Here is a 25115-nt window from a genome sequence, read left to right on the forward strand (position 1 = left end):
ATTGTAGCACAAAACGTCCGTTTTGTCTAGATTGTTCTACACTGCATGGTTTATGTATACAGGCCAATGTTTAGGAGAAAACGCCACTCCATTTTTAACTTCACTCTGGTAAGAAGAGTAAATTCAAACGACCGGAACAGTGAAGCACATCTTACAATCAAGCTTTACATGTATTATGTACAATTATTGTAGCTTTCTCAAGCCTTGGTGTAAAGAAGAAGCTTCTTCTTCTTCTTCTTCTTCTTCTTCTTCTTTCGAAACAATGACCGTCGTCATTATGACATCACGCAAATCAGTCGATTCGAAGAATACATCGCCTCACACAACTCTCCATTAATTCATTTTAAAACATAAAATATAGGTTTTCCCGTCCATTTTTGCACTTTTAAAAATCGATTTTAAAGATTTTTTTTAAAAATTCATATTCCTGCCAAGAAGCACACAGAATGGAAATCACAACTTCAATTTAGTCGATTGTCATTGTAATTCGTTTTTCGTCAACCATTTTCAAAGACATCTTATTCAAAATCATTGTCATTGAAATTCTTCCTTGGCTCCCATCGACTGAAGAATGTAAGGATCACATTCGTCTTTGTTCGCAAAATTTCATTAATTTTTCAAATGAACTAGTCAGATGGTATTGATCTTTTATTGTGAGGGTGATATGAACCAATTTCATTCTGCACCGTTATATTCTCACTTTCCCCTGGTTTTCGGCAGTCAGAGAACATCAAACAGTAAAGACAATCTTTAATCATGTTGTGACAATGTGGACTGGAACTCTTTTGTTTCCAGATTTTGTGTTATTGCATCTTATGTAAAAAAAAAAAAAAAAAAAAAAAAACACACAACTTTATTCAACGTGCAAACTGCAAACTGAAATACAAAATGTATATGTATAATAAATAATAAGATGTCTTTTAGTTTTTCTACATTAAAACGCGCTAAAACTCTAGGGCCGTATACATCACATGTAAAATTGTCTTCAATCATAATGTGCCTCCAAAATCATGGATCACTGTTTCCGTTTGTGTGACAAACACATTATGCTTGTCTCCATGTGCATGTGTGTACTCTGACTAGGGTGTGTTTGTGTTTGTCAATGTGTGTGTGTGTGGTTTTTTTTTGGGGGGGGGGGGGCGGGGTACACGTATGTGTTTGTTACTCCTAAATGTGGAAAAAGTGAATGGTTGCAGGAAAAGATATGAGATGAATTATTAATTTGAAGGAAATTTGACGAAAATGATTGCTAAAGGACGAAAAATTTTGCTGTTGGTGTGCAGCGAAGTGACGGACGAATTGGAATTGTAAATGACGAGAATGTGTGACAATGACTAAATTTAATAGACTTTGTTCGAAAATGATCGGCAAAAGACGACTTTGAAACTTGAATTAGCATATTTCAGATTTATCGGGACGAAATCGAACTACAGATCTGTTAAACTGAATGCAAAAAGTTTGAAAATGATCCGGGAAAGTGAACGGGAAAATCGTCTGTGTGCGTGATCTAGCAGCCTCTCCCCTCTATAAAGTCCTTCTCTCTGAATCATTACAACTCCGGCACAACTTGATTCAAAGAATACAACTCGTTTTCGACATCTTTTCAGGTATAGTTCTGTGATACGCAATTTATTGGCTACCGAGAGAAACTGATATGCGGTAAGATCATTAGCACGTTATCACAATTGCTTTTGTTACTATTATGACCAAATACATGTACCTACGGTACATCTTTAATTTCTTGAATATATAGCGAAGCTAGTTTGTTTGTACCCAGTTCGATGTACATACAGTAGTTGTATCAATAAACTCTGCTTGAAAAAAAAAAAAAATTCCACTCTCTAAAGTTTTCAAAAATATAAACAGAAAGTCCTCCGTATTGCATCCTCCCTCTTCGTGAGGCATAGACTTCCTATATTTTCAAGCGCGTTCATTATTTTCCTCCTCTTTCAATGTGGATTTGTGTATGTGTTGAGACATCCGATATCACACTTCCCTATATGTGCGTTATGAGAGGGTGCGATGTGGTTTTGATCGACATCTGAGCGCTGGAATGAGCTCAGCTGAACCCTCTCACTTGTTCTCTCTTGCCAAAGACGAATCAATTTAATATGAAGACTGGGGGAGGGAAGGAGGCATTTCCACGAAGTGTAAATTTATTAACGACTTTTTGTCTCGGGGCTCCTCGGTTATAGCTCCGTAGTTGTATAGGTATATGCAGCTCCACGATTCCATTAGATCACTTTTTTTTTCTTTTTTCGTCGCGCATCTCCTTGACGACAGTGCTAGGTTAAAGCCACAGTTTGGTTCCAGGAACAAAAATTAAATTCTTTTGTTTAATTCAATACAAGTCATAAGAAGAGATGAAGTTTGTTCAAAACCATACTACTGTAGTTTAAGCTAAGAAATCCAATGACTGATATTACATTAAATCCAGTTATGTCAAAACGATTTTCTCGTGTTTATTCGACATGCACGACATTATTTTGTTCTAGTGTAATTCCAATAAAAAAATAAGAACAATATGCATTTACTCTATATGAAAAAGGTGCAGATCGAAGAAGACGCCTCGTATAGCAAGCTGCAACATACACAGACACAGTCACACACACACACTTACACACACACCCCGACTCTCATGAGCATTGTCAAGAGCATTAGTTTTCTTACAAAAATAACGTCTGCTGAAAGAAAAACTGGATTTGTTGGCCATCAAGATTTGGATTTTCCAATGGAATGATCGTTCTTTTGGAGGACTCTATATTAATCGCGAAAACCGGACAATAACACACCACAAAATATTTTACATATGCACACACGCACATAATAAACACACTGTATGTATATATTATTTATTTACACTCGCATACAGAGCCAATGAAGTGAATAAACACTAAACACGATGACAAACACCGTCCTTGCAGGGAATGTTCTGACACAATATCTAAATGATCAGGACCCTATTACATAAAAGATACAATCAAACATAAGTCAGAAAATCAAATATAAGTCAGGATTCAGCCAGTCAGAATTGAGTATTTAGACACTTGTAATTATGATTGATTTTCTGACTTCTGTTTGGTTGTATCTTTTATGCAACATATTATATCTGCAGGGCTCTGGTCAATCTTGCACCGTTAAACTCTGTATGACCCCGAACGTTGTCGAATAATGTTAACCAAACGAGTCTCGAGGGAGTATACTGTAAGGAAGCACGCACTTGCTCACAGATACGAAACAAGCAAGCAAGAAAAACGAACAAAGATACTCGTCAATTATATTCATCGCCACATCGATGTTCTGATTAGTGAAGTAAAATTTGTTGGATTCTATGCACGTAATTCAAATATAAATGCACTGATTATAAATATCAGCATAGAATCAAAACTGCTCTTTTTGTGATTTTTTTGTTGTTCTTTTGCACTAGTCCAAACTATTACAAAAAAAGGGTAAAACTCGCAGAAAGCATGATATGCTTATCTGGTTGTCTTATTTTTGTGCTCCTGGTTGCTGTCTATATACCAGCTGCATCAATTCAGCCGCTGCTAAGAAATATGGGTCATAATCACCATTCTTACTGCTGCCCATATTGCTTAATAAATCATTGTCGCAGTCTCATTAATAAATATCAAGGTAATTGAAATTTATTTTATCTTGAAAGTCCATCGACGCAAACAAGATGACGTTACAAGCAATCGCGTATAAAGAAATATTCAAACAGGTTGACAGTGTTTTTAGATAATTTACTTATCATGAGTATTTTTTTTCCCATACAAACATACAGAAATGATCTTTGCTTTTTTTAAAAAAAATCAAATTTATTTGATTCGCCAAATAGCGGGACCCGACGTGTGAAGGAACAGACCGAGTGGTGGCGCAATCCGAAAATTTGTCGGCATTTTGACGTATCTGGTTTAGGGTATACTGGCACTGCATTGATTGTCACACGTGGACAATCCCTCGCACCTTCACTTTGTCTTACCGAAGTTTGCATGTACCAAATACTGAAAGAAATTCCATGTGGAGAGAATTCTTCTCCAGCATTTACAAACCCATTTTAAAGCTACATGTATATCCCAGATTTACAGTACTGATACGATGGATTGAATTCCCTGTGGTTATACAAAATAATGTATAATAGTTGCATAATAGACAAACTTGCAAACCATCCCAGTTTACCTATATTTCACGGTATACCTTCGTGAGAAGATGACTACTATTCTGCGACAGCAACTCTTATTGCTCATCAAGAACTGAGTAATTGCAACCAAACGCTCGTCTTGTCAATTACAATTCAATCATTGTTTGTTTGTCTGTTGTTAATTGTTTTTCATTAACCATAGTTTGTTTTCACCGCTGTGCCAGAAACAAAAACAAAATTCTTCTTTGGACGGTTATCGTTGAAGAAGATTTATCGCTTGGGAAGGTGCATGAATTTCTTGTCATGCACGTCCGCGCTAGATTATTTTATCAGAATGACATTATCATGAGAGAATTACCCACCATAAACGCATCACGTTGCAATCCCGATCCGTGCTTTTGCAAATCAGGGAGGTGGGAAGAGACAACAGAGGCAATTAGATTGAAAAGATGATGGGTTTTCCTTTTAAAAATGCACATGCACACATGCCCGTTTAAATCAGACACGTGTATCTGTTACGCCTAGTTTTCCAACCTTGTTTTATCACAATAAATTTAACTAGGCATGTCGAATTTCCGCTGTATCTTGCCAGTAAGTAGGTCCTAACCCATTTCCAGTCGTATAAATTATTGCAAAAAATGATATCATCTTGTCATCATTAAGTTTGTACCCCTGAATTTCTATGCATGTTGCATATTTTGAAACACTAACAATGAACAGTTATAGAAATATGTTTTAATATGCAACAGCGCCTTTGGGGGGGGGGGGGGAACGTATCATTTTGACCCCTCCCCCCCCCCCCCGCAGTTATTCCGGGATCGTTAAAGAAAACTAGACTGCTAAAACGCGTAAATGTATTATATGATAATAATTGAAATATATAATAATAATAATAATAATAATGATAATAATAATGATAATAATAATGATAATGATAACAAGGTCTTCTTTATCCAGGGTAGCCTCTTCAGTGTTGCACTGTTCTATACCAGAGCACCGTGTCATTATTATTACCCAAGCGTTGCCAGGTACACATCCACCTGGGTCAAGCGGGACATATGGGTAAAAACATCTTGTCCAAGGGCGTTTAGCGCTGGCCGGGAATCGAATTCGGGTTCTCCGTTTGGGAGTCGGGAGTCTTATCCACATATGCCACAACATTAAGACTCAAACTGAAATTCTAAAAGCGTAAAACTTTCTCGTGTGGGGGAGGGATACCCCCTCCTTTTACCCTTTCTCGCTCGATCCACCTCCTTGGACTCAAAGTTGTTGTTTTTTTTTTCGATGGACAGTTTTTCAAAAATTCCAAAAAAATGCGCACCAAATCGTGTAATTTCAGTCCTATAGAAATGCAAAAGCTTCCTCGAGTTGGTGGGGGATATCCGGTCCCACGCCCTTTCCCGGTTGATAAATGATGCTTCGAAGCTACTCCATTCAGCCTACACTCGACACTCTAGATGAAGCACCGTGAGCTGAAGGTACTTGTACAGAAATCAGAGATGCTTTTCCAAGTTATTTTTGTAAATAAAAGTTGTAATTGACCCCAAGAAAAGAAACCTCTCATGGGGATTGTGCACGAAGAGGAGATCTTTATGCTATATACGGAACTTGGCTACATGGGCTAATGACACGCGGAGCGTTAAGGCCGTGTCACACCTTTCCGGGCAAGCCCTGCGTGCGACTTGCAAAGAACAATTTTGACTACCCGGAGGTCCCCGTAGATGAGTCGGACATGACAGTACCTAGCACGTATCTCACCCGTAGTCGCCCGGAGGTGCGCACGCAAATCTTTATACCCGCAACCATGTTTAGGCCCTGTCACACCTTTCTGGGCATGCTACGCGGGCTTGTTGTGTGTGGGGATTTTCGAGGATACCGGAAATTTCTGAGGACGCACAAGGATTTGGGCGAGTCAGTGCATATGTGTCTTACTTGCTGGATGCGTTCTATACTTAAATTCTTCTTGCGGGTATACTATGTGACCTGTGTACCAGTCGCGTGGGTGCTGACAACTCAGTGAAGAAATTCCTCGGAATGGCAGAAATCCCACAGAATGTCATTATCTTGGCTGCATACGGGGACTGCGAGGTACCTGCGTGGGAGTTGCCTGCGAGGTGCTGCCGCTACGGACCTCCTACTGGCGTTGTGCGTGGACCTCTCCGGGCATCCCCGCGACTCACCCGGAAAAAGTTTCGGTCATGCTCAAAACTTGGCTGCGGTTAAATGGGACTTGCGTGGGCACCTCCGAGCACTACAGGCGAGATACGCGCTAGGTACTGTCAGGTGCGGACCAACTGCGGAGAGCTCCGGGTAGCAAAGTTGTTTCCCCGCAAGTCAAGCTGCAAAACTTCCCCAGATACAGTATGACAATGCCTTGAGCATGCTCAAAACTTGTTCCGAGTGAGTCGTGGGGGTTCGCTCGCAGAGGTACATGTATACACCAGTAGGAGACCCTTACCGGCAGCACCTCGCAGGCAACTTCAACGTAGGTACTTCTCAGTACCCGTACGTCGCTCGTAACAGAAAACGGATCGGTTTCAAGGCTCTCACGCAGGTCACACGGAATACACACAAGTAGAATGTAAGTAGTAGCACGAGTCTATAGCAGGTAAGACACAATACGATGCGAAACTCGCAAACATGCATGTACGCACGCGGAAAATTTTCCTCCGTGCTGGAAAACCTTCCTCGCAACAAGCCCGTGTAGTTTGCCCGGAAAGGTGTGACACGGCCTTTACATAGCCGTCTCTATGGGAAGAATGATATGTAATGATGCGTGTTTTTTACGTGCGGGATTTGTGCATAAAATGTTAACATATTACATAGGACTATAAGACATTGTATTGCGAAACAACGTTCATACTGCCGTTTTCAACTCAATCGCTGCAGTGGGTGCTCTTCATTATGCTCTATACCCGGAGAACCATAAAAATGATGAAGGAAACCGTCAAAACATTACTGTGCCTGGCTGCGACCGGATGAAAAATATAACTCAATAAACAGGAAAAAAATGGTAATGTATTTGTAGCCAATGAATTATTTGTTTTAATATACATTTGAATGAGAGTCAACTAAACAATCACTGACCAAAAAAGGCATTACCATGCAGTTTGATTGTTTTGTTTTTCTGTTGAGCCAAATCATGAAATCTCAACATATTGATATAACTACAAACTGTACATTAAATCTCACTTCAAAGATTCGTCAGTTCAAGAATAATCGTATATAATTACAATGATGTTGAAAGCAAGAGAATATCAAGTAGAGGGGTGAAGGTTGAGGTTTGATGTTAAATGATGTTGATACGATGATAATGATACTAATCAGTACTGTAATAATTTATATTCAATAAAAACAAAGTAAGAATAATGGTATATGTGGTATCGTATCTTGAAATCTTTGAAGGCTTCCGTGGTGGTGAACCGTTGTGTGGTAGAAAAGGCTTAACGGTGCCCCTCGTATTCTTTCTAGGTTATTGTTTGGCCCTGAAAAGGGCCTATACCCAGTCCCGACGGTATAATATCGTAAATAGCGCACAGTGTGCATATCTGTTTAGATGATGAACACCTTGGAATCCATGAAATAGCGAGTAAAGTATAATAATAAAAGTTTGTATGTTGAGAACACCCGACAATAATTATCCGCAATGGGATGTTCTTCAATGCTCTTGATGGGGCCAATATCTAGCAGTGACATTGACATTATGATTATACAGTTTGCCTATACTATTATTATACAAAATTAATGAAAGTGAAAAATAATGACGTTAAAGTATAGGGTCCTAAGGTGATTGCAAATATCCATAGAGATCGTCACTAACGACTCAAGGTTTGTTTGTTTGTTTGTTTGTTTGTTTTTTGCTGTTTTTTTTCAAATTGTGCAACAAGCTTGCATCGCAGCAGATGTCGCTCGAGGTGGCGTTATAATCTCATTGTACATTTAAAGCTACTAAAAGTCAAAGTTTCCGAAGGCTTATCACAGGCTTTCACACCTCATACTCAATAAACTAGCAGAGGAAGAGAGGGTACGAAGTTTCATTAGCATCGGGCTTGAAATCATCTGTATACAAAGTTCGGATGGACTGTTATCTGAAGTTTAATTATGAGATATCTCCTTTTACCCAGGGTAGTCTCTTCACTGTTGCCACTGCTCTGCCAGAGGGCGCTGCCATTATTACTCCATACTCATCGTTGCCAGGTCGAGAGATAAAAACCGTCCCAGGACTACTGTACACAGTGGCGGATCCCGGGGGCGTGTTTTTTTTTTTTGTTTTTTGTTTTTTGTTTTTTCAGACGGCACAGATTGGGGACCCTAACCCTAACATTGGGGACCCTAATCCTAAACCTAATCCTAATCCTAACCCTAACCATCAAACCCTAACCCTAACCGTAACCCTAAACCCTAACCCAACATTTTTCCCGTAGGTTTAATACGCACCATGCCGCAATCTGTGCCGTCTTAAAAAAAAAAAAAAAAACACATCCCGGGGGGAGCGGACCGGGCGCGCGCCCCCTTGAATTTTTGTTAAAACAAAAGAAATAAAAAGAAAAATTTGGGAGGGATCCGCCCGTGTACATCACACTCAAGAGTTGACGGGCTCGAACTGTCGGAGCCTCCGAATGAACGTGAGCGATGCGCCCCTTGATACTCGTGGTTCACTAAAACGTTTGTATTGGTTGCGACCACCATAGATTAACTGTAGGGTGATGATGTCATCCACTGTCTCACAATGGTTTGTACACACAAGAAATAAAAGAAAAGCACATCTCGTTTATTATTATTGTATTATAGCAATTACAGCACGCCTTCATCTTTTCGTAATACAAGTGTATTATGAATAAGACTATACGTACGTCATTACCGGGTTATTGCAAAACTGGCGAAAATCCCATATGCGAAGGATGCAAGATAATTATCTCTCTTTCTCCCCCCCCCCCCCTCCCTCCCGGGAGAGAAGTTTATGAAGTGAAAATTTTTGTGTGAGTGTATTTGCAGTGGAGATTAATTGGTAAGCCATGATAATTATCTTGTCAGATTATATGCGATTGCTGATGATGTCACTCTGTCAAACTGAAGTTCCTTGTAAATCTTCTTTTTTTTTTTGAGTCCGATTTTAATGCACCCTTTATTGCTGGTTATTCTTTGCGCATTAAAAAAAAAAACACGACCCCCCCCCCCCCCCGACTCAAGCAGAGCCGGTGGCGTTTTTTTTTTAAGACGGCACAGATTGGGGCATGGCGCGTGTTAAACCTATGGGAAAAACGTTGGGTTAGGGTTTTTGGTTATGGTTATGGTTAGGGTTAGGGTTAGGGTTGGGGTTAGGGTTAGGGTTAGGGTTAGGGTTAGGGTTTGATGGTTAGGATTAGGATTAGGGTTAGGTTTAGGGATAGGGTCCCCGATAGATTTTTAGTTTCCCCAATCTGTGCCGTCTAAAAAAAACACGCGAGCCGGTGTGGCTTAAAGCATCATGGCATCACACGCTTGTTTTGCACTATCCACGCGCACCGAAGACCACCAAGAGTCCCATTTTGGCGTGATACTCGGGGAGATACTAGTACTAGACTGGAATATCCCTCTCAAAATTGCGTGGCAATAAACCTTTTTTGTGGGGGGGGGGGGGGAGGTTATGGCTAACGACCAAAAACATATACCAGTAGGAGAATATTGTATAAAGGTGCACATATCATATTCACAATTACTTTCAGTTGTTTAGACTTATCTCTTCCACGATTGCAACAGTTACTGTGTCTATACAATCGTGTTTGCAAACGTTATCACTGTTGTATGTCTGATTTTGACGAAACGTCTACAATAATTATTCTGGTCGTCCAATTTTACTCTCGGAACATAAGTTATCTTGAACATAAAGTGGAAGAGCACTCTATAGCAAAATAAAGTAGAATGTCTTTTTTTTTTTCAGGTTGCAATTTCATCGGACAATGATATTGTATTAGATAAGTCAAACCTGTCTATGGCGGCCACCCAAGGGAAACGACAAAATGACCACTATAGACAGGTGGCCGGTAGACGGTCGGTGGCCCGTTTTTTGATTGCAACACTTGCATTGTATATAAAAGCGTAAATAGGCCTATAAAATACCGCATGTTTTTCTTAAATAAAAAAAAACACCAAATCAGGTTGCATGGGCAGCTATGATATGGGAATTTTTTTTCGCACAGTTTGCTTTATTTTAGGTTTTCTTTTAGCCTACTTCTGTTCCTTTTGATTTTTAGAATAACATTTCGAGCCTGTGAATGGGGTTCACGAGCGACTTCGAGCCCCCCCCCCCCCCCCCCCCCGCGCCGGGATCGATAAGTGCCAGGCTGACGTTAACGAAAACAATGCCCAGACAATGTATCCTATTATCCTTTTTTAATAATTTTAATAACTAATTACTAGTAGTCAGCATTTTGGTAAAATTCTAAGATGTTATTAGGATCTGTCTTTGTCTTTGTATCATCTGTTCAGGGCGGCATTAAGCCTAAATCTAACAAGTTAGTCCAGTTAGTGGTAAGACGACATTTCACGCCGAAAAGTTGCGTTTGTCAATCATATCTGTATTATTGTGACTTCCTCCCTGCCCCTGGTAGAATTCACGCAATGAACGTAAAAGCCGACTAAATTTTTGTGGCCGCTATTAGTACCACGGGATACAAAATGAGTGGCCGCAAAACCGCTCCAATGTGAACGGTCCTTTAGGCGGGTGACCGCTGTATAAAGGGTCTATAATAAGCAACTTTGTGCGGGGATTTTTCAGTGGCCGCTATAAGCAGTTGGCCGCTAAGACAGGTTTTACTGTAGATTGCAATATTATTCTTGTTTTTCATTTTATATTTCCGAAACAATAAGATCATATAGAAGATAAACATAGTGTTGAAAATGACATAACCAGAGACTCCAACTCTCCCGTTTTCGACGGGAGATCTCCCGCCGAAAACCCATTTTTGCAGAATCTCCCATTCTCCCGTTTGAGATTTAATTTCTCCCGCCCTGGCTCTGTGTCTCCCGTTGGAAAGGATTTCTTACTTATTGCTATTGTATGTTGAAAAAATAAGCCTTAGATAGCACCAGAGAACAGCTATAACCCTAGGAATTTCGCGCTTCGCACACATCAACTTGGAGTCTCCCGTTTGCTAGGGGTTTCAGGCGGGAGAATCTCCCGATCAGAAGGTGCTTTGGCTTGGAGTCTCTGCATAACTGAAACATGAATCAAGATTGAAGTATCAAAACACAATGAAAACAAGTTGACATGTGACAATGATGATAACATGTAACGATGGATAGCCCAAATTCAGATCTATCAACATGATAGATCTGTTCTTCCATGGGGTCCAAGATTTATAACCTATATTATAATAAATGTTGCAGAAGTCCAAAAAAAAAAAAAATGTCAATACAGTCATGCCAGATAAGATAAGTCATCTCTGTCCGCTCGACGGGATAGGTACAGGATGGGATAGCGCTTTGACGGCGCGTACGGACACACGTAGCCAACTCAATTCAACGATCGTAAACCAACTGATCCCCCTAATGCACCGTACGCGCGTACTCTCCGTACACACAACTTGACCTTTGACCGTCTCCTTATGAATCCTGAAAAATTGCTGCGGTGTCTGCGACTAAATTCCATATGCTGTTAAATTTCACTGAATTCTACCCTACGGTGCGATGATCTTCCCATCAAATACTTCTTTGGTGTTTATCCTTTAAGACTGAAGGGGCAAGATTTGTCGATTTGCAAGCAAGTATGAATGGTAAGCAACAATGAATGGGACTCTTAACTCTTGTCGCTAATCGGGACATTTCTGTCGGCTATCCGTCTGTCTTGTGTATGCTGTCTGGGTCGCTGGCTGGGAGCTGATGCGTGCTCTCTGTTTTTGTGCATGCTGCATGGCTTCCCGTCGCGTTGTGTGCTGGCACGGCTGGTGGAAGTGCAAGGATGTCCCCACTGATACAATGCAACGCAAATGGAGGTTGTGGTTGTGTGCCCAGAAACAAGCCAGTGCAAGTTGAGCTATTCGAGAGAGAAAGTGAAAAGTTATGATCTGCCTCCTTACTTTCATCTGAGTTTGTAGGGTAGCACTAGCAGCAGTCAATGGTTTCTAGTGGCAGTAATGCAGAGTAGAGTTTCCTCCTCCTGGACAGAAAGATCCGTCTGTCTGGAGGAATCTTTTATTTTTGACGTTATCGCTCTCCTCCTTCAATGTCCTTGCAGCTCCGTAGACATGTATATTTAGGAGGGGATCCGTGAAGCCAGATGCAGTCTCTGCAGAACATATCCCCGACGACCAGATCCAGCCAACAGACCGATCTTTCGGTCAACCTCCTCCCCGCCCTGTTAGTGTTAAGCTGGTTAAACTAGTGCAGTGCCTTCCGATATAAACCAGCAATGTAATATTTATAAAGTCCCATCTTTTTGGCAATCTGGGTATCCAGGACAAAGGCAGGGCAGGGGGCCCAGGTTTAGAGGCCACAGTTTTTACCTCAATGTGACTGTAAATTGATGATATTTTAGGTTACAGAATTATATTCTTATAATAAACATATTTAAGCTTCCCTATAAATGATGAAAATTATGATGCAGGTTTGGCCTTTAAAAAAAAAAAAAACACTGTGTAGCCGGCCAAACATTCATTGTACACATTGCATGTTTTTACGCAATCAATGATATTGCTATATCGCATTGCATGTTACACGTGTGTGGCTGTATCCAGCAACGCGGGCTGTGGCTATTGCACGCAAGTGGCTAGATGGTAAAGACACATGCATGTGGTTGCATACATTACCTTTCTTATAAAGCTCCTGAACTGTTGGGAGAATTTAACAATTTTACCTCGTCAGTTGTTTCAAGTTCCTTTGTTGTTTTGTGGTTCCTCTCTTGTCGCTCTGACCGAGAAAGTGAGAGTGAAGGAGAGAACAAATGAATAATAACTTACCAAGGGGAGATTGCAGCATTTGTCTCCCAGGACCAGGACCTGACCAGTTCAAGACCGTTATAGATTCCAGCTTTTCCTGACAGTACAATTGCATATCAAAGTCACAAGCTAATTTTAGTGCTCAGATGATGCTTGTACGTTAGGCATACGCGCATTGGCATTGGGAGTAGTGAGTGAGTGGCGAAGTGGTGTCTCTGTGATATTTTTAGTCATCCAGCAATATTTATGGCATAAACTTCATTATTGATAGCCAAACTTGGTTTGTGATGTCATTGAAAAGCTGAAACATGTCAGAATACATGGCTGTAACCTAAAATATCAATAAGTGTCAGAGTCATAACAGTGTGTGGCTTCTATCAAACCCCTGGATTGCCCTGTCTCTGAGAGCATGATGTACAATTTGCAAGTCTCTTCTCACACATAAAAATGAGCAGTGGTTGTGTGGTTGATGTGAGCAGAATCTTCAATGCAATAATCCCAACAGATTCCTACTTCTTATTTGACCACTTACAAGGAAAGATTATTATTAATTGGTTTTCTATTAAAACAAAGAAGAGAAGGTACTGTTGGGATGTCTAAAGATGTCTAGAGTACTACTCAAACACTAGACTCTGAGTTTTCATGGTCATGTGATGATTCAAAACATGTTAACATTTTAATGTGTCAGATATGTAAGCATTATCCATGTACAGCTGTAGGATATCAATCTTGCCTCTTTGTATTAAAGCTTTAATGCTTCAAGTGTGCAAAGACACCCATGTTATGAATACCTAATGATACTGGACTTACACTTTGGTAGTTTTTACAGTGTATCTTTTCCTTGTGAGACGCTGCTAGACAAAAGTACCACAATATGAACATTATGAACATACATGTAATGTAATATTCTTCTATGGGTAAACTTTCTGTAAGGAAGACACAAAAAAGTTAGGGACATAAAGAAATAGGTTTGAGCAAAGCTGAAATCCAGGTAGACAATGAGAAGGGTCTTGTGCTTTTACCATAGAAATGGCCTTCCAGCAGACGGGACAATTATTTGTTCTTCATTATTATTATTATTATTATTATTTTTAATGGTGTAAGGAAAGAGTGGCTCTTGCTGCATTTTTTACTTTAAAAAAAAAAAGAAGATAGTATACAGTATGAGTATCTCAAGTTTACCAGCCATAACTTCAGAATGCTTTGTGTGGTAAAGAGTAGAATGTCCAATTGGGTGTGGACAATAAAGTATTGAATTATGTCTGTACCTATTAACCTGTCGAGGATGGACTGAGTTTGCTACAACATGCATTTCCCATAGACACCTGCCTGAGTATACTTGGGACTCATCCTCAATGGCCCGAATTCACGAAGGTGGTACAAATGAAACCGTGGTTTAAACCATGGACAAAAACCATGGAGCGCCAAGTGTCGCACAGAATATTTCGTTACGAAATTGGTCATTTCGTCGACAAAATGACCGTTTCGTCAACGAAATTATCATTTCGTGGACGGAATTATAGGTACAAAATGTTGTCATTTCGTTACAAAATAATCATTTCATCGACGAAATGACTGATTTCGTAATGAAATATTCCATGTGACATTTGGCGCTCCATGGTTTTTGTCCATGGTTTAAACCATGGTTTCATTTGTACCACCTTCGTGAATTCGGGCCAATGGGTAAAAACCCAGTAGTATGGAGAGACATTGGTGGTCTGATCAAATCAATCTTCATTCGCTGCTTACCAGGGTATTCGAAAACCATGAATAGCACCTGTCAGTGAATACATAACAGTTTCTGTATGTACACTTTGTATGTAAATCAAAGGGTGCGTTCCAGCCCTTTCCTAAAGCAAACTGTACCGTACCTGCGCCAGAGGAGCGCTCAAATGCTCCTAAAGTGTACCGTATTGTACTGTACCGATCCAAAAGTGAACTACTTCCCGATATGCTCCAAAAGGGTACCAAAAGCGTATCAAAAGTTCGTATGTAAAGAATGCGTGTATCATGCGCATATATCATAATGCAAAGACATCATTCTCTTTGTTTGGGACAGCTGTAAGTAGTTTAGGTGTGCCAGGTGAATGACCCTTTTGCTACAAAATGAAAATGCATGACCTCTTCTAAAAATAACTCATGAGGTACGCTTTCTCAACAGAGCGCTCGAAATCCAAATCTGGCACAGTGGAGTATGATACACTTTAATAGTTCAGTTCGCTTTGGTTCGCTTGTGAGGGCTCAAACACACCCAAAGAGTACCCTCATTGGCCATGGTCGACTCCAGTCGAGATTAGATGTAGTAGTAGGTGTGTACTTTCATAGAGATCAGTGATTAAGATTTACACAATTCGTCGCAGGGTTCCTCGAATATTAATCCTAGAGCCAGCCTTCCTGCTCTTTATTAAGATGTGTATAAGGAGTTTTGATAGTTCCTGTAAGAAACTGATCATTGAAGAAGAAGAAGGAATTGTTTGCTGATGTGATTTATCATACATATTTTGGCATTCTCAAAGTATCACTCGCATCACATGCAATGGCATTCACAAAATACCGTTGTACTGACAGGCCATTCATGACATTTAGGTACATTTTACAGCAGCATGCTGTTTTTGCTCTAGATAAAATTTAGCGTGGTGTTTTCATATTACAAGGCAAGAAGACTCTACTACAGACAATAAACAAAGAAATTTTGAATTCTTTGAAAAGGAGTTCTAATCAAATTTTGGAATGCCTGTCAGTAAACAAGATACAATGTACTGTATCTTGGATACTTTATTCAATTTGAGACTTGCATCAACTTTATGAAAATCATATTATGGAGTCACTGTGAACTGTAGACTTGTTTCACTGATCATTTGATACTGTATCAAGCCCATTAAACCCATCTGTCCCAGGCAGATACACTGTAAGGGATGAAGTCAACATGTAACCATCCTACCCCGCCTTGTCTTTGCAAACCATCGTGCCATCTCATTTATCAAGGAAGTGTAGCAGGCACCAGGTTTTGTAGTCAATGCATAGTGATACTGTAACAGTGTAAGTCAGAGGATGCATTGAAAGTTGAACTGGATCTTTCCTGGTTATAAATGGTACACCACAGCATGAGGACAGATATACTGCACGTGGACATTCTCCTGCCGCTTACTGCAGTCTGTAGCTGTGAGTTGGCCATCTCGGATGTACATGTACAGATGAGAATGGCTTGCCCTTGTGCTGTGCCTGTCCAATGTGCATAATATCTGCTCATGCCCAGGGTGGAACTCTATAATTGCATGGTGCATGTTAGTCATTATAGAGCAGGCAACCAATGCCTGCCTGTTGAGGTGTTTGTTAAAACCTGTGACTCCGTGAGATGCCCCTTTGAAAACCTGCATGAGGAGTCAATTCATGCTGATCAATCTTTTCGCTTCATACACACATTGACTTCTGAGGAAGCCTTGCTCATATTTATGTGTATGAAAGGGTTGATGCCTTAATGCTTTCTTGCACAATATTAATAAGATTTGTGAATAAACATTGTATGTGGGAGAGACTGAGAAATAACCCATGTTGGTCATGCTGTTTGACAGGGAAGTGGTTTATCTTTTGAAGTGATGACCCATGTCATGAAATTATATTACCCCCCCCCCCCAAAAAAAAAAAAAAAAAAATATAGGCCTATGTATATTATGTTTGATTATCTTACTGCAGCAGTGAGTGACATTTTGGAGGTATTTTCAACTTCCATTTTAATATTCACAAGTATTAACTCTACATACACATCGGAGTTATTCGAGAAGCCTTCAGGTAGTCTTTGGATGATGCTAAAATTTGTAATGATATTGTTTATGTTAGCACATACATTGTACATTTTATGTATTGCAACCACCTCGCATAGCATTTGGAATCAGGAAGATCCAGTGTTTTGACATGCTGAGGTAAACAAATCTCGTGTACTGATGAGGCGTGGGGATAAGAGGAACAGTTTGATGCATCTACCTGAAGAGTAGTTTTATCATGACAGTTAACTTCAACTCTGGGAAACTTTGTATTGGGTCACAAGGCTAGGGAAAGCAAGTCATCAAAGGTCAACACATGCTGACAATCTGGGCTGGTGCCTGAAAGAGAGAGAGAGAGAGAGAGAGAGAGAGAGAGAGAGAGGAAAAAAAAAAGACAGTAGCAATCTCTTATTGCAATGATGAATAATTGCACCCCCCCCCCCAAAAAAAAAGAAAAAAAGAAAAATGGAAGGAGATAAAGAGAGACTTAATCAAAAAAGAAGTCAGGAGGCTGCATAAAGCTTGCTTCATATCTGGACAATTTTTTGTGATTCTAATCTTTTTGTGATTAGGAAAAGAGCCTCATCTTTGGTAGAGTCTGCTCAAATTATGTACATAGTTGACCCACTTCCTTTGTGTGTGTGTGTGTTTGTGTGTGTGTGTGTGCGTGTGTGTGTGTGTGTGTGTGTATGAGAGAAAGAATTTAATTACAATGTGTACAATGTAACTTCAACTTGTGTACAAGGTACAGTATATCAGAGCTGACTTGATTTTTCCGATACTGTTCTAAATGTGAATCATTAGATTTTTGCAACTTCTGCAAAGGTAGAATAGGCCGTATGCACTAACTCGACCAGATTCACTCAATATAAGTTTTTCTTTCTTTCTTTTTAAGGGAAGTTTTACGCATGAAACCTCTTGTGTGGCTGACGATAAAAAGCATAATAATCTATACAGAATAAATGACACACACCAATGTATCCCAGTAATAAGGGAAGAAAGTGAATCTCAGTATTCTGTATTAAACCTTCCATGTGAAGAGGGTCCTCCATTCATTCTCACTCTCTCCTCCTGGAGCACAAAGGATGGCAGTATCAAAGGTAATAAGTGGATTCATAATGCCACAGTTTGATCAACTGTCATTGGCATAATGGACCATCCATCTTGTTGGGTTTCATTATCAGCAGAGTGGTTTCATTGTATATTTTCTGTGCACAGTTTTGCCTACAGTGCCTGTCATTGATTCCTGCTTTCTCCCTCCCCCCCCCCCCCCATTGGATTATATTTCTTCAAGCACAGTTGAGGGGGGAAAATGAGTACAAGTATACCGGCAAAACTGAAACTGGAGCAAATTCAACGATGCAGTGAGAAAGGATGAAGTGTGCATTAGAAAATGTGTAACATACAGTGTAGCTTTGAAAATGCCATATGGCTTTAATATTGTGGTCACTTCTTATGATGATTGAATTGGTACTGCACTGGCTTGTCTTCAATTTTTGTCGGCAGTATTTATAGTCATAGTAAATTACATTGTACACATTGTATAGTCTTTAGTGCATAATTTGTCATATAGAGGAAATGTCTACTTGGTTTGTTTGTCTTTTGTTTGTTTTGTGTTTTGATCGATTTTGTCATGATCAGTGGTGTCTTGAAAGTATTTTATACACTGTACATGTAGGTCCCATTTTGTTAATCCACACAACACGTAGTACAGTGTGCACATTTTGCCAGATGCTTGCAACTTTTGGAAAGAAGACATACCTTCTACCGTCTTGGATAATACTGGGGATTTTCAATGTGTAACAAAGCAAAGCAAAACAAAACACTTTTTGAGATGCCTGATCACACATGCTGGTCCTACTGTACACAGTACGTTTGTAACTTCAACAATGGGCAGCAATTTGCCCATGAAAGATATTCAGATGTCAGAAGCCTCCTAGTAAGCACAGTACAAACTGTAGGTAGTATAGATGAGAAAGTTCTAGCCGTAACATATTGTGAAAGACAATATTCTGTCCTCTACAGTCCATACAGTACTGTACAAATTGTATACATTGTATACAATTGTGTACATTGTATACGTACATGTACAAATCACTGTATGTTTGTTAATTACAAAACTGTATATCTGTACAAAATTGATTTTTGCATTAACAACATAAACTTAGCAAATTCACTTCATAATGTACAGTATTTCCTTTTCACTATCATATTTCTCCTAAAATAGAAAAGGCATTATATTCCATTGGAGGGACTCTGGTGAATTTCATCTATTAGACTACCCATGCAGCACTACCCTTAAGTTTGGTTAAAAATTATTGCATAAAGCTCTTATTTAAGTTTTGTCTGCTTTTGCTTTTAAATTACTGAAATACATATTTAGAGTTCTGTGTGAGCTCTAAGCAAGTTGACAGAGAATAGTGAATTGGCAGTTTAAATAAACATACCCATGTCTTGGTCCATACCTATGTACACCTGTACAGTGTATGTGCAAAATATTGTGTGTGTACATGTATGTGTGTGTTTGTGAATGTAAAGAGAAACTAAGCACTTTGGTGGCAGGATTTTTTTGTTGTTGTGATTTAAAGCTTATAAATTGGTAATTAATCATTTCAACCTTGGAAGAGCCTGAAAATAAGTTTGTTTGTTTGTTTGTTTGTTTGTTTGTTTGGTTTTTTTTTTTTTTTTGGGGGGGGGGTAATTTCCCCTAGCATTGGAAGAATATTAATTTCTGCAATGGGATTTTTAAGTTTCGTGTGTACATGTATTTGAAGTCTGTCCATAGTTGTTTGTTTTGTTTGTTGTTATCGTTTTTTTCACATGTGAAATGTACAATATAGTGTGCAACAACCATAGTGGATATACATTTTGTACAGTCATTTTCTTTTTGATATAGTATTATGGGCATTGAGAATAAAGTATTTTCTGTCAGTGTCAGTTTTATGCCTCTCTACAAAATTTGTAGCAAAATTTCAGGAGTTGCCCAGAATTATTGCTGAGTAACCTTTCATGCACATTTGAGTTCTTGTGCATATGGTACTGGACATGTCAAAACACATAAATCAGGTTTATATCTGCTGTGGCCTGAATGTAAAGTTTAGCAGGGCCATTAGCTCAGAATTTGGAGTACATCCAGTGCAGGTCAGGTATCCAAAGTCCAGAGGAAATCCTGAATATTTCCTGCCTGTAGTGTAACTTGAAATGGATTGTTTTGATGCATTTTCACACTTTGTGCAGTGATACAGTGTGACAGCCCAATTCATTCCTTAGGTTGCGGCCAGCTCACATTCTGTAATCATGTGTATGAGAATGTGTGTGTGTGTGTGTGTTTCTGTGTGTTATGTGTCGGCATGTTTACATGTGCTAGTGGTACAATGTGAATGTGTATGTTGAGTTTTGATATCACAAACAATCATCAGGCTGATCAACGTGTTCTGTCTTTCTGTCTTGGCTTTCAGTGGCAATGTTCCTGAACACGCTGACTCCAAAATTCTACGTGGCCCTCACAGGGACATCATCACTCATCTCTGGTCTCATCCTGGTGGGTACTGCTACAAATGAGGATTCATGTTCATACGTAGCACCCCTTGTTTTGTTAGTTCTCTTTCTAATTTCACAAATTATATGTCGCTATAACTAGGGAGCACTGAACTCATATGGCTGTATATGATATATATCTTTTCATAACCACCTGGAATGTTTTGGAATTTGGAGTTTATGCTCCAAATGTTGAAGTGAGAGTCGCCTCAAGAGAGTGAAATAAAACTGGTATTTCAAATTGGTTTAATTTGAGCAGTATCAAGAAGTCATCATCTTAATTACTTTATCATAAAAAAGTCTTAAAATCTTAATTACTGTGAAGTTATACAAAATCTTTTGATGAAGGAAAGTTGACAAGCTGTAGTATATAAGATTTTACCTCATCTGTGACACTTTATTCTTATGACCAAGAGGTCATTAAAAAGTGGTCTGTGTGATTCTATTCCTGTGACTCTCGTAAAAACTTGTTTTGAATTTGTTTCAGTATTGTACCTATAAATTTAACATAGACGGCTGATTGTCATACTGGACTGTGTTTTGATTTGATATTTTTTGCCTTTTGTGCTTGCAAATTATACATCACCAGTGAGAAGAATCTTTGATATTAACTGATCTATAAACAAAAGAGTAATGGCTCCTGAATACAAACGTCCTACTCTCTCATTTCTTTTCTTTTGTGTTCACAATAGGTGTCATTAAACTTCTTTGATAATGACTGCTTTGTGCTGCATTTGCTCATTTAAAAGGGAAAGGGAGGTTCTTTTAGGTCATTGACCATTGTCACAAATGTACACACTAGTAGTTATGTACATGTATGATGTACTGTATTCATGGTTGTTTTAATGTGTATGTACACAGGTTGACCAGATTAATGGAGAACATTCTATGTGGTATAGATATAGTACATACAGGCTGACCAGATAAGTGGAGAATTTTCTAGGTGGTATACAATGTAGCTATACAGTACATGCATGTAACAGGAAATACATTATAGCTCACTCAATCTAGATTGATTTCACCCATTCCAGAAAGTTCTGGGAAGTGCTTACATGTTTGGCTGAGTGAGGCACTGTCCCTGTAGCCCAATGTGATTGGTAGTTATTCTTGGCAATGATGTTTTGTACATAGATAGGCAGTGAATCATCCAGGATTCCTGGAACTTGGACTAGCTAGAATGTGTGGCCCCAGGTTGGAGAGAGTTACAGAATGTGCTAGAAGGGGGTGAATGAATAGTATATAAGCTAGAGAAATTCTGCAGTAGGCAGAGTACCCAACACCTCTGCTCTGAGAGTTACGTCACTTCTGGCTCTGAAGCGACTTGTTATAGTCACTCCTGTGTTACCTGCTGACCTGTTATGTTTGTGGAGATAAGGCCTGGGAGACATTTTGCCTGCAGAGAATTAATTTGCCTACATTGGAGATAGACTCCACATTTTAGTGTCAACGGACATTGTTACGGCAAAGCTGTGACGGGCTGGATTCCTCGCTGGACATTATAAAGTGAATCATCATTCAACACATCAACTGAACGTGATCGTCATAACGTTTCGATTCTGCACGTTTTGCTGTGGACACATAACTTGGATTTTACCCCGGATCTATACCTTGGACTATCGTTACCTGCACCTCTGGATTTACGTCGAAGGTATTATTCATCGGTGCATCGTGGATCATTCCTTTGTGCATCGAGCATCGTATTTGGACATTTCCAGGGATATTGCATGTAATAAGTGTAAGTGATTCCATTACTGATTTGTAACTGTTTCTATTGATCATTATTGTACTGATGTGAGAGCCGATTACCAGTCTGTACCCACAATATCACTGTTAATAAACCGCCTGAACATCAGTTGATTGTTTCTTTTGTGCGATCATTCTCAGAGTGATTTTGGTCGTAACAAAATTGGGGGCTTGTCCGGGAAGTGAATTAAAGCCAAAAGTTAGAATTTGGAACGTTCCGGAATCCAGAATATTGGTATAGACAAAATACCAGTTGAGTTGGTTGTTCAATTGTATAGTGTGTGTAATACATTGTGACAATGTCAATCAGTACGATGGATGTTCAGGCATTTGTTCAGAGGACAGATTTGTCCCTCAAGGATTTGCAAAGGTTACGCAAATGTGATTTGACCGCTATTGCACAGCATTTAAATGTTGATGTTCCACAAGGTGCAAGAAAGGCAGAGATTCTTGACTTAGTGGCTGGTCACATGGAGCTCAAAGAAGAAACTCATACTCCTGATCAAGCTCAAATTTCAGATCAGACACGGCTTGAGCTTGCTAAATTGCAAATGAAGGAGAAAGAAATGGAAATGGAGAAAGAGAAGATGAGATTAGAAATTGAAAGAGAAATTGAAATGAAGAAACTTGAGCAACAACTGAAATTGCGTGAGATGGAATTGGCTCATGCACAGACTGTAAGAACTCATGAAAGGGCTCCCTCTGAATTTGATTTGGCCAGGAACATTCGATTGGTGCCAAAGTTTGAAGAAAACAGAGTTGATGCATATTTTGTGTCATTTGAGAAGGTGGCTAACAGTTTGAACTGGCCACAGGAATTTTGGCCCTTGCTCCTTCAAAGTGTGTTTGTCGGCAAAGCAGCCGATGTGTACTCATCTCTCTCTGAAGAGCAATCACGTGACTATGCTACAGTCAAGAAAGCAGTGTTGAATGCTTATGAGTTGGTGCCAGAGGCATATAGACACAAGTTCAGAAATTCGTACCGCAGACCAGGCCAGACACATGTTGAGTTTGCTCGTGAAAAAGAAATGATGTTTGATAGGTGGTACAGGTCCCTGAAAGTGGATCAGGATTTTGATAACCTACGTGAGGTTGTTCTCTTGGAAGAATTCAAAAAGAGTGTTGCTTTCAGTGTGAGGTCACATTTGGATGATCACAAAGTGACAAGTTTGCATAAAGCAGCCTTGATGGCTGATGAGTATGAGCTGACCCACAGAAATGACAACAGACCACCTTTCAGGAATTTCTCTGGAAATAAGAGAGACAAAAATCAGTCGAGCAGTCCAAAGAATGCTGGTTCTGAAAAAGGCACGAGTTCTGAAACTTCATCGACACCAAAGCCTCAATCTGACAAAGGGTCCGGTACAAGTGCAAATGTCATTAAATGTTTTCACTGTAACAAGACAGGGCATGTAAAGTCACAGTGTTGGAAGTTGCAAAACAAAACAAAGAAGGACTTGGGATTTGTCATGTCAAAAAGTGTCCTACCCGAAAACAGTGTCCCGTTCAGTGAAACACAGGCCATTGAAAGTCAATCTCCCAAATTCAAAGATAGGCTGAAGCAGGTGGATGAGAGCTATCGTAGCTTTTTGTTTGATGGTGAGGTGACCCCATGTACTTCTGGTGAGGCAGGTAAGCCAGTAGTCATCCTGCGGGATACGGGGGCCTCTCAGTCGTTGATGGTGGATGGTGGTATGACTTTTCCACCAGATAGTGCAGTGAATGCAAAAGTCTTGATTCAGACTGTTGATGGCAGTTATATGTCAGTGCCACTGTATAGAGTGGATTTGAAGTGTGGCCTAGTTTCTGGTCATGTTACTGTTGGAGTTGTTCCTGAGTTGCCCATGGCAGGCATTGACTTCCTGTTGGGGAATGACTTGGCTGGGGACAAGGTGGTTGCGTCTCCAGTTGTTTCGGATAAACCAGTGGTGGTTGCTGAAACTGAGCAGTTGCAGGAGGAGTTTCCTGGGATTTTCCCAGATTGTGTTGTGACTAGGTCTCAGGCTCGTAGAGCTGTTCAAGATGATGCGGATTCTGTTGATGTGGAGGAGAATTCCGGTGTTTGGTTGGCAGAAACCTTTTTCAAGGATTTGAATGATGGGGTTGCTGTATTAGGCTCCGAGGCTAACAGTGATGGGCTGTTTAGCAAGTCTTCCTTGGTTGAAGCACAGCAGGCAGACTCTGAGTTGAAAGGCTTGTCTCAGACGGCGTGTTCTGAGGCTGAGGCTGAAAAGGTCCCTGAGTGCTATTATGTCAAAGATGGCATTTTGATGAGGAAGTGGAGACCTCCCCATAGGCCAGCTGATGAGGATTGGACGGTGGTCCGTCAAGTTGTTGTCCCTCCTAGTTACCGCGGTGAGATCTTGAGGATTGCTCACGAGTTACCTGTTGGCGGCCATTTAGGCGTCAGAAAGACAAAGGATCGGATCATGAGGCATTTCTATTGGCCAGGGTTGAATGTGGATGTGGCTGAGTTTTGCAAGACTTGTCACACATGTCAGGTGGCTGGTAAACCACAGCATTCAGTGAAGCCGGCGCCATTGATTCCGATACCTGCGTTTGAAGAACCATTCAGTCGGGTTCTAGTCGACTGTGTTGGACCTTTGCCTAGGACTAGGTCGGGTCACAAGTACCTCTTGACAATCATGGATATGTCTACACGGTTTCCAGAGGCTATCCCATTGAGAAATATCACTGCTAAGACTGTGGTAGATGCTCTAGTGCAGTTTTTCACTAGGTATGGGTTGCCCAAGGAAGTGCAGTCTGACCAAGGGTCAAATTTCATGTCAGGCATATTTCAAGAGGTGATGTATCGTTTGGGTGTGAAGCAGCTGAAGTCGTCAGCTTATCATCCCCAATCCCAAGGTGCGTTGGAGCGCTACCACCAGACCCTAAAGACAATGATTAGGGCATTTTGCGAGGAGTATCCCGAGGATTGGGATAAGGGCATCCCTTTCCTGCTGTTCGCAACGAGGGACTCCCCAAATGAGTCGACGGGTTTCAGCCCATTTGAGTTGG

General features: G+C 40.1%; 1 protein-coding gene across 4 annotated transcripts in view; it reads left to right on the forward strand.

Annotated features, from left to right (window-relative positions):
* Positions 1-25115, forward strand: part of LOC139743737 (suppressor of tumorigenicity 7 protein homolog) — a 69595-nt gene that overhangs the window by 10482 nt on the left and 33998 nt on the right. For 2 of the 4 annotated variants that reach the window (XM_071654188.1, XM_071654189.1), the window contains exon 2: positions 20276-20358. In XM_071654188.1, the coding sequence (XP_071510289.1) occupies positions 20276-20358 (83 nt within the window). Of the gene's footprint in view, positions 1-6617; positions 6723-11730; positions 11896-20275; positions 20359-25115 lie in introns of those variants that run through there. The other 2 variants (XM_071654191.1, XM_071654190.1) reach the window with 2 other exon arrangements.

The sequence above is a fragment of the Diadema antillarum genome, unplaced genomic scaffold (genome assembly GCF_040938485.1).
Source record: "Diadema antillarum isolate AM-2024a unplaced genomic scaffold, OU_Dant_1.0 seq00001104_RagTag, whole genome shotgun sequence".
NCBI lineage: Eukaryota > Metazoa > Echinodermata > Echinoidea > Diadematoida > Diadematidae > Diadema > Diadema antillarum.